Source organism: Schistocerca cancellata, chromosome 1, assembly GCF_023864275.1.
Source record: "Schistocerca cancellata isolate TAMUIC-IGC-003103 chromosome 1, iqSchCanc2.1, whole genome shotgun sequence".
NCBI lineage: Eukaryota > Metazoa > Arthropoda > Insecta > Orthoptera > Acrididae > Schistocerca > Schistocerca cancellata.
In genome coordinates this window covers 937,551,904-937,563,342 of record NC_064626.1, presented here as the reverse complement: position 1 = coordinate 937,563,342, position 11,439 = coordinate 937,551,904, and the positions used below count along the sequence as shown (strand labels likewise).

At 38.2% G+C, this 11,439-nt stretch overlaps 1 protein-coding gene across 1 annotated transcript in view; it reads left to right on the top strand.

Moving 5' to 3' along the window:
• The first annotated feature begins 249 nt into the window (after positions 1–249).
• The window catches only part of LOC126191473 (transcription elongation factor SPT6), a 169,841-nt gene continuing 158,651 nt past the window's right edge, over positions 250–11,439 (top strand). Inside the window, exon 1 of the mRNA XM_049932355.1 lies at positions 250–558. Within this exon, the coding sequence (XP_049788312.1) occupies positions 520–558 (39 nt within the window). The 5' untranslated portion in view covers positions 250–519. The remainder of the gene's footprint in view (positions 559–11,439) is intronic.

Genomic DNA, 11,439 nt, shown 5'->3' with positions numbered 1-11,439 from the left:
TAGTCAAATCTTCCACGTCAAATAGTGTCACAATACTGCCACGAAGTCAAATGTAGAAAATGTGTATAAAATTACGAATCTCTGTGTTACTTAGAAATTTTTGTGTAACAGGTATTTCTTATATATTTATCGAATAAGGCAACAAACAATTTAAATTCTCATCTGCATTTTCTTTGGCCTTTTGTTACCTTGTAAGATATTCCACTCACAATGTGATATTTAAAATCTTTGCAAAAAGAATCTGTCATTTGGCAGCCATGTTATATTTGTGTTAAATGGAGGCTCTAATGTAAATATGGATTAATGTTTTGTCCATATTAATATTGGAGCCAGTATTAATGTGGTAGAATGAAAGTTCATAAACAAATATAAAATATTCTCTCCCACCCGTAATAAACCTACAATCGTCTGCCACCCTTTTCTCTCCTTGGAACATAAAGTAGCGTACCACGTAGGAAAAACTGTTTTGAAGATACAGAATTGTTCCTCGCCACTTCTTGAGAGTCTCCCTTCAGAGTTATGGCGGACTTTCTCGACTCCGAAGCGGAAGAAAGTGAGGTAAAAGAAACATTTATTTTTTTTTGCAATTATTTGTTTATGTACGGTATGCAGTTATTCACCTGTCGTTCACGTGGAGAATGAATGACAATACGCCTATTTATCAGAGTGAGGAAGCGTTATTCAATTTTATTTCCTTTGGACCTAATTATTGAGATATTTAGGTTTAAATTCCATGCACTAATACAGGAATATTTTTTGTGTTGAATTTTATCAGTGGTCGTATGAGTACCCTACATTGAGAAGGAATCATGTTGAGATCACCAAATTTATTTTTTATCTTCTATGAGAGTTACAGCTAATTATGTGTATAGCGATGTAAACATATCAGGGTTACTAGTATTTGATAAACTTGCAAATATTTTTCATTTGGATTTCGGTTCCATAGAATTTGTGCAAAAGTTTGCACAGTAACTAACATACCAAGTAGGCATGTGGTAGGTTTTGCAATAAACACAGATATTTATTTTTATTTGTACCTGAAATAAATTAAAAATAGTTGGTCATCTGCATGCAACCATTAATTGTGGAAGGTTTCCGTTTCCCTATGCCCAGGTTGCTGGGATTGGGCGAATAAAATTAAGTGCAGCATCAGTTCTCCCTATCCGTGTGGAAATACAATGAAAAATGGCAAAGGGCAGCATGTTTTGTTACCTGACATTAATTGGTAATAGAGTTCAAATCATTGCATAGCTATCTTAATTTTGGCTCGCCATTGTAGTTATTTGTTGTTTGAAATTTCCAGGACAACTGGTAACAATTATAGTTTCAGTGCCCAATTACAGAATAGAAATTGGCCATTACCTAACAAATACAGTTTTTCTGTTGGTATTTTGCTTATACTATCTTCAACATTTATGTCAGTGACTTGGATGATAACATTGGTCGTATCAGCTGAGAGGTTACTGTAGACACACAAGCAAGTCTAAGCTTTTAATTCACTGTGACATATGTAGACCAAGATTAATTGGTATACAGTGTAAAATGTGCATATGTTTTTATTGTCTGCATGGCTCAATGCAATTTATTTAACTGTGTTCCTTAGGATATTTAATGAGGTTATTGTTGAGTTTATGAGAAGCGTTTTGGTATGTCTCCAGCTGGACACTTTCTAGATGAATATTTTGGGATGTGATCCTCACTTAGTTGCAATAGGCCTATGTCATTTAAGCAAATCCGAGTTGTAGGCTAATCCTTTAGAAGCAAAGTGTAAATAGTATTCTGGCTAAGCATTTGAATGACACTATTATCTTCTAGCATGCTATCCATCAACTAAATTCTGTGGGAAACAAATATCTAACCATCTGGTAGTAGGCAGTGGTTTGTACACATTCTGTTCATGATTTTTTTAACTGAAGAAGCTGCCAAACATAATTAATAATATGCTTTCTGTTTCTGTAAAAATGTGTTGTGATTCATACAATCAAAAGAATTAACCACTGAAACACCAAGTCAGTTTATTTTCTAATGTGATACTTAAATCATCTCTAGAATTGTTTCAGTTTAATAGCAGAATTTGCTTGTGAGAGTGTTAACTATTGTCTTGGAAGAAGTTGAACTAACCTCATATTGAATGTCTATTATGTCACTGATAACTACGTAATATACAGGACGAGGTTGAGGAAATTTATGAAGAGATAGTAGACGTTATTGAGATAGTTAAGTGACACAAAAATTTAATAGTCATGGGGGACTGGAATTCAATACTAAGAAAAGTAAGAGAAGGGAAAGTAATTGGTGAATTTGGTCTGGGGCAAAGAAATGAAAGACGAAGCCACCTGGTAGAATTTTGCACAGAGCATAAGAATCATGCCGGAAGCTTGTATACATGGAAGAGATCTGGAGACATCGAAAGGTTTCAGATTGATTATATAATGATAAGGAGGAGGATTTGAAACCAGGTTTTAAATTGTAGGATGTTTCTTGGGGCAGATGTGTACTCTGTCCACGATTTATTGATTATGAACTACAGATTAAAACTGAAGAAACTGCAGAAAGGCAGGATTTTAAGGAGATTGATCTGGATAAACTGAAACAACCAGAGGTTGTAGAGAGTTTAAAAGGGAGCAGTAGGGAACTATTGACAAGAACAGGGGAAAGGAATAAAGTGGAAGAAGAATGGATAACTTTGAGAGATGAAACAGTAAAGGCAGCAGACATCAAATAGGTAAAAAAAACAAGGGATAGTAGAAATCCTTGGGTAACACAAGATATATTGAATTTAATTGATAAAAATAAATAAATAAATAAATGAAGCAGGCCAAATGGAGTACAAACTACTAAAAATGAGATAGACAGGAAGTGCAAGATGGATAAGCAGGAATGGCTAGAGGACAAATGTAAAGATGTAGAAGTATATATCACTAGGGGTAAGATAGATGCTGCTATCAGGAAAATTGAGGAGACGTTTAGAGAAAAGAGAGCCACCTATAAGAATATCAAGAGCTCAGATGGAAAACCAATCGTAAGCACAAAAAGGAAAGCAGAAAGTTGAAAGGACTCATAGAGTGTCTGTACAAGGGAGATGTACTTGAGGGCAGTATTATGGATATGGAAGAGGGCGTAGATGAAGATGAGAAGTGAGAAATGATACTCCGGGAGGAATTTGACAAAGCACTGAAAGACATTTATAGCGTTTGTAGATTTGGAAAAAGCTTTTGACAATGTTGAATGGAATACTCTCTTTCAAATTCTAAAGGTGGCAGGAGTAAAATACAGGATGCAATTATAATTTGTACAGAAAAAAGAAAATAGTCGAAAGACACAAAAGGGAAGCAGTGGTTGAGAAGTGAGTGAGACAGGGTTGTAGCCTATCCCCAATGTTATTCAGTATGTATATTAAGCAGACAGTAAAGGAAACAAAAGATAAAACTGGAGTAGGAATTAAAAGTCTAGGGAGAAAAAATAAAAAACTTTGAGGTTTGCTGATGACATTGTAATTCTGTTAAAGACAGCAAAGAACTTGGAAAAGCAGTTGAATAGAATGGACAATGTCTTAAAAAGAGGATGTAAGATGAGCATGAACAAAACAAGGATAATGGAGTATGATGGCTTGCAGAATATCTTTGTAGAGGTAGAGGTGATGCTGAGGGAATTAAGTGAGGAAAGGTGGCGCTTAAAGTAGTATATGAGTTTTTCTGTTTGGGAAGCAAAATAACTGATGATGGTTGAAGTAGGGAGGATATAAAATGTAGGCTGGCAATGGTAAGAAAAGCATTTGTGAAGAAAAGCAATTTGTTAACAACGAGTATAGGTTTAAGTGTCAGGAAGTTCTTTTTGAAAGTATAAATATGGTGTGTAGCCATGTATGGAAATGGAACATGGACGATCGACAATTTGGACAAGAAGACAATAGAAGCTTTTCAAATGTGGCACTACAGAAGAATGCGGAAGATTAGAAGGGTAGCTCGCATAACTAATGAGGATTCACTGAATAGAATTGAGGAGAAAAGAAATTTGTGGCACAACTTGACTAGAAGAATGGATCAATTGGTAAGACACATTCTGGGGCATAAAGGGATCACCAATTTAGTACTGGAGGGAAGTGGGGGAGGGGGGGGGGGGTTAAAAACTGTAGAGGAGACCAACATAGTAAGCAAATTTAGAAGGATGTAGGTTGCAGTAGTTACTTGGAGATGATGAAGCTTGCACAGGATAGAGTAGCATGGAGAGCAGCATCAAGCCAGTCTTGGGACTGAAGACCACAACAACAACACTGCTGTTTTATTAATTTCACATATTTGTGACTTATTTTCTCAATTTATCGGTAGCCCCCTTCCCCTCCTCTATTTCCTGTGAGAGCTGGTCGTATGACATTTTAATGATACTTTTTTTGTAGCCTAGTTAATTACCCTTGTTATAGGTACTATGTTCCTTTTTGTGTTGAAGTTACATTGTTTGGCATCCATTAAGACACAGTTGTGAAAGGTGGAGAGAAATTTCTCTAGAGATGCTGAAGACTGCTGTAACACTATGACACATAGTGTTACCAGTGCATGTAACAGTGTTGGTTGCTCTTCTGCTGTGTGATGCTGTTGTCAATTCTTTTTGCTTGGGTGGTGGTATAGAGGAGCACTAAATCCAATGACTTGTGTCAGTGAAAATGAAAATTGTTGAATTTTTGTTAATGTGAGATTTACATTTATTTATCTGGCTATAATGGATTATAAAGTTGGTTAGCCAACTGGATTTCGTATGTATTTATTGTATTGTGTGTTTCTCAGAATAAGGCAGAATTTGTTGGGATACTGTTTCTTATTTCAGTGTTATAATTTGGTTGAGAGTTGATGATGCCAACAAATGTGACTGGAGGAAATTTGAAATGTCCCAATTTCTGAAGTTGTGGTCACACAGGAACTTAAAACTACAGTTTCACTTTTACATATTATTCTCTTTTATACAAAATTCCGCACACTATGTTCCATTACATGTCAGGGCGACTTATCGAATGCTATTTTCTTATTAGTTCTGCCATCTTGTCTAATCATCAGACTCATTGTATACCATGCTCATTATTTGTCGTGTTCACTTACCATTATTCACCATGAAAACAGCTACCTACTACTGCATGTAATGCAAAAGCCACTGACATTCAAATTGCACTTTTACCGTCTTGTGTGCAATTATGTACAGACCATTATGGTGCAAGAACCAATGTCTTACTGTATAAATGTTTTAGTATGTTCTTCATGTAATTACAACAAAGTTCCTGGCTATTTAATGTTGGTCATTTTGTGTGCGGATCATGTCAAATTAGCCTGTAGATTGGAAGTAATATTTTGATTCAATGATTCTGTGTTGACTGCAGAAAATTAGTTTATAGTCAACGGGTTAATATTATCCTCCTCTTGCTTACCCTGTGGGACAGTAGAGATTCTAAAAGTACACGTGTGTTATGTATGTCAACAAGTCACAGAATTAGTGAAATATTTTTCATATTTGTCTATTACTCTTAAAATGTGCAATTTGGAAGGACTGAAACCATACCCACCACATCAGCCTGAGGGCAAACAGGCACAAACTGTGTGGCAAAATGCTAACCATGTGTATTTACACACATGTAAAACATGTTATTGGGGGAGGGGCCTGGATTATGTTTTCCATTTTTACTTCTGTTGGGAAGCATACATGCTCTAATGAAAATGTCTCCACCTGCACAGAAACAATCCATATATTCATTTACTCTGTAGAATTTTATTATTTATTTAGAAATGTAGTATTGTACGTACTATTTTGATGCTTCAAGGTCAGCACCTTTGTCTGATTATACAGTTGGCCTAATTATAAACAGGTGTGAAAATTAAATTGTCAATACTGTGTCTTTTTGTGAGACATTTATGTATATAAGTCACATGGTGCGAAAAGAATGTTGTCATTGTGGCAAATGAGTAATCAGATCGTTTAAAGTCACCTAGAAATTTCCAGTTGAAGATGTGTGAACATTTTGTTAAAAACAGATGCTGTTAGGTAGTACTAATACGGAACACACTCTTGTAAATGTGGTCCTGTGCATCACTTCAATATGTCTGTAGTTTTGATATGGATATTTTTCAAATGTATGGAAGCTCTCCTATCCCTGTTGTGCTGCCTGCACTAGCAGTTAATTTACATTATGATTCGAACATAGAGGAATTTTCCATACAAGTCATCAGCGTTGACCAGTGACGTAGGAAACATGACAAAAGCCTTAATAATACGGTGGCTATAATGTTATGTTACTAGCAATTTTTTCAAATGGGCTAAGCTACACATCAGTCTGCCACCATAACCAAAGTCGATGACTCGTACCAAACATTCCTCTTGACCCATGATGCTTATTTTTTCTGGCATGTATCACAAGGGAAAATTTCTCATGCAAATCATCGTCATGCATGGTATTTCATCTATAGAATTCTCAACATTAAGTGCACTAATATACTTACACCAGGAGGCTGCTGTGGCTATTATTTATACCTGCGGGTGCTGTTGATGTGCCAGGCATTCATTACCCAGTCTGCACTTAGCATGGCTCACTGACATTGTGTCCAATATCCTCAGCATAACTTTGTCCATCACATTGTTTGACCTTTGTTTTTCTATTTGCATGCCCTGGATTCTGTTCTTATTGTTCAATGTAATGTCTAATGTAGTATCTCAGGTTTTACTGTGGCAGTACCACGAGTGATGATTAAAAGGAATTATACGATTTTAGTTGCAAAAGATTCTATTTTAGTGGAATCCTGGAAGATGGAAGTCCATGTCAGTATTATAATTTGGTTAAAATTCATGAATATCTCATTTCTAAATGATACTCTGAGTGCTGTCATGCACTGTTGCGTTAAACATGTGTGCTGTTGATGTTCAGTGTAGAGTTCTTCCATGGTTCTGACAGCTTGGCTTATGTACGATTAACCATACTGACAATGGGTGTGGTACTCTTTCAACCTGTGGAAACCTGAATTGTCTTTTATGCTGCCCAGGAATGATTTAATCATGTCTGGTATGTGGAATCTTCCTTGCTCCTTTTGCTTTTTGGTAATATATTTGACTGTCATGGACAGAGCTCCAGTGTGTGGAAGGAAGGCTATTGCTTGTGACTTCTCTGCCGCCTCCTGTGTTGTGTCCCACGGTCAATGATGCTGCTGATGCTGTTCTGTGTAACCATTGCTGCAGGGTCCTGTGTTGGATGGACTATTTCAGCTGCTAAGTTTTCAGAAATTGACATAGTATGAAACCTTTGTACCAATGCCTTGAGAACACCACTTCTCTGTTCTGGGTAATAATGACAATTAGCATACAGGTAGAGGTTGGTGTAAGTGGATTTATAGCAAATGTTTTGTCCCAGTCTTCTTTCTGCGCTCATCATTAAGCAACATAATCAGAAATAGCTGTTTCCACTTCCATTGTGAAAGGTATGTTGGGATGTATTGAATTTAAATGTAGGAAATCTTCTAGCAGTTCTTCCCCGTGTGGCCAAGTTCCAAATGTGTTGCCTACATACACCTACATCTACATCCATACTCCGCAAGCCACCTGACGGTGTGTGGTACCTCTATCGGTTCTGCCTTCTATTGCAGTCTCGTATTGTTCGTGAAAAGAAGGATTGTCGGTATGCCTCTGTGTGGGCTCTAATCTCTCTGATTTTATCCTCATGGTCTCTTCGCGAGATATACGTAGGAGGGAGCAATATACTGCTTGACTCTTCGGTGAAGGTATGTTCTCGAAACTTTGACAAAAGCCCGTACCGAGCTACTGAGCATCTCTCCTGCAGAGTCTTCCACTGGAGTTTATCTGTCATCTCCGTAACGCTTTCGCGATTACTAAATGATCCTGTAACGAAGCGCGCTGCTCTCCATTGGATCTTCTCTGTATCTTCTATCAACCCTATCTGGTACGGATCCCACACTGCTGAGCAGTATTCAAGCAGTGGGCGAACAAGCGTACTGTAACCTACTTCCTTTGTTTTCGGATTGCATTTCCTTAGGATTCTTCCAATGAATCTCAGTCTGGCATCTGCTTTACCGACGATCAACATTATATGATAATTCCATTTTAAATCACTCCTAATGCGTACTCCCAGATAATTTATGGTATTAACTGCTTCCAGTTGCTGACCTGCTATTTTGTAGCTAAATGATAAAGAATCTATCTTTCTGTGTATTCGCAGCACATTACACTTGTCTACATTGAGATTCAATTGCCATTCCCTGCACCATGCGTCAATTCGCTGCAGATCCTCCTGCATTTCAGTACAATTTTCCATTGTTACAACCTCTCGATACACCACAGCATCATCTGCAAAAAGCCTCAGTGAACTTCCGATGTCATCCACCAGGTCATTTATGTATATTGTGAATAGCAACGGTCCTACGACACTCCCCTGCGGCACACCTGAAATCACTCTTACTTCGGAAGACTTCTCTCCATTGAGAATGACATGCTGTGTCCTGTTATCTAGGAACTCCTCAATCCAATCACACAATTGGTCTGATAGTCCATATGCTCTTACTTTGTTCATTAAACGACTGTGGGGAACTGTATCGAACGCCTTGCGGAAGTCAAGAAACACGGCATCTACCTGTGAACCCGTGTCTATGGCCCTCTGAGTCTCGTGGACGAATAGCGCGAGCTGGGTTTCACATGACTGTCTTTTTCGAAACCCATGCTGATTCCTACAGAGTAGATTTCTAGTCTCCAGAAAAGTCATTATACTCGAACACAATACATGTTCCAAAATTCTACAACTGATCGACGTTAGGCCTAGAGATATAGGTCTATAGTTCTGCACATCTGTTCGACGTCCCTTCTTGAAAACGGGGATGACCTGTGCCCTTTTCCAATCCTTTGGAACGCTACGCTCTTCTAGAGACCTACGGTACACCGCTGCAAGAATGGGGGCAAGTTCCTTCGCGTACTCTGTGTAAAATTGAACTGATATCCCATCAGATCCAGAGGCCTTTCTTCTTTTGAGCGATTTTAATTGTTTCCCTATCCCTCTGTCGTCTATTTCGATATCTACCATTTTGTCATCTGTGCGACAATCTAGAGAAGGAACTACTGTGCAATCTTCCTCTGTGAAACAACTTTGGAAAAAGACATTTAGTATTTTGGCCTTTAGTCTGTCATCCTCTGTTTCAGTACCACTTTGGTCACAGAGTGTCTGGACATTTTGTTTTGATCCACCTACCATTTTGACATAAGACCAAAATTTCATAGGATTTTCTGCCCAGTCAGTACATAGAACTTTACTTTCGAATTCATTGAACGCCTCTCGCATAGCCCTCCTCACACTACATTTCACTTCGCGTAATTTTTGTTTGTCTGCAAGGCTTTGGCTATGTTTATGTTTGCTGTGAAGTTCCCTTTGCTTCCGCAGCAGTTTTGTAACTCGGTTGTTGTACCACGGTGGCTCTTTTCCATCTCTTACTATCTTGCTTGGCACATACTCATCTAACGCATTGTGTACGACGGTTTTGAACTTTGTCCACTGATCCTCAACACTATCTGTACTTGAGACAGAACTTTTGTGTTGAGCCATCAGGTACTCTGAAATCTGCTTTTTGTCACTTTTTCTAAACAGAAAAATCTTCCTACCCTTTTTAATATTCCTATTTACGGCTGAAATAATCGATGCCGTAACCGCTTTATGATCGCTGATTCCCTGTTCTGCGTTAACTTTTTCAAATAGTTCGGGTCTGTTTGTCACCAGAAGGTCTAATATGTTATCGCCACTAGTCGGTTCTCTGTTTAACTGCTCAAGATAGTTTTCGGATAAAGCACTTAAAAAAATTTCACTGGATTCTTTATTCCTGCCACCCGTTATGAACGTCTTGAGTCTCCCAGTCTATATCCGGCAAATTAAAATCTCCACCCAGAACTATAACATGGTGGGGAAATCTACTCGAAATATTTTCCAAATTATCCTTCAGGTGCTCAGCCACAACAGCTGCTGAGCCAGGGGGCCTATAGAGACATCCAATTACCCTGTCTGAGCCTGCTTTAACCGTGACCTTCACCCAAATCATTTCACATTTTGGATCTCCGTCAATTTCCTTCGATACCATTGCACTTCTTATCGCTATAAACACGCCTCCCCCTTCACTGTCCAGCCTGTCTCTGCGGTATACATTCCAATCTGAGTTTAGGATTTCATTACTGTTTACGTCTGGTTTCAGCCAACTTTCTGTTTCTAGTACTATATGGGCGTTGTGACCGTTTATTAATGAGAGCAGTTCTGGGACCTTTCTGTAGACGCTCCTGCAGTTTACTATTAGCACATTAATATTGTTATTCATAACAGAAGAAGCAAGTTGCCTTCCATGTGGCTAATTTTCAAGCTTTGCCTTTGATATGTCCCATATACTGGTTTGCAGTGATGGGTGAACGGGACACGCCCCTGGCTACCCTTGGTCTCCCTTCCTCCTCTCTCACTCCCATTCTCAGTAAATTAAGAAATCTACTAAAGATATTCTAATGTTCTGACGACTTAAAATGTGAGTGTGGGTTATACTGATTTATTTCCCCAAACCACATTCCACTTCTTTATGAGGTGACTTACTTGGAATTTTGCAGCCCCTCTTCTTTACGGGATAGTCAGCTGCTTGAAAATCTATCGACTTCTTCTCCGTCGAATAGCGCTAGGTACAGGAGCTTTTAAGCCTCTTTATACTTATAAAATGAGTAGACATACAAGTTTCCTTTTCGTCAGTTAACAACTTATTTCACTAACAATTCTCTGTCCTCTCTTGCACAATCTTTCGCTTGTAGGTGGACCTCTTCACATTCTGGTGCGTACGCCCCTTACAAAACATCTCTATTTTTTAGGCCACAGATCATCCTATCTCCACGTAGGTATGTCTGCCCTTTATACTTAGTGAATGCCGGGTACACCCCCCTTATCCTTTCTGAGTAGGCCTCACAGTTCATTACCCTAGTATACATATCTATGTATACTATAATTAAGTATTTCCTGGTAAAGATAGATTTATATCTTGAACTTCGCATTCATTCTTGAATATATCATTCACTCCCTAGATTCCTCCTCTACTTATCAACTTCTATACTTTCAATAGATATGTCTGTATATACTACTTACGTTCCACTATCCTTCAATTCATCAGAGTTTTTATTGCACTGACGTTGCTCATGCCTTTTTCTTATTTATCCATTATTCATTACTATTTTGTAGTTCGTTATGTACGGGCACCTAGCCTTATGTATATTTGATGTAGAACCATAATAACTCCCCATATATGTGTGCATAATTCCCTATGCACACACCTTTTCCTCTACAACACCTGGCGGTTCTCATGTTGTAACAGGCTTTGTCTCTTATAATTTCGTAATTGCGTAGTAGTGTGTATTTGTGTGTATGTGGATGTGTGTTTGTGTAGTCTGATTCTT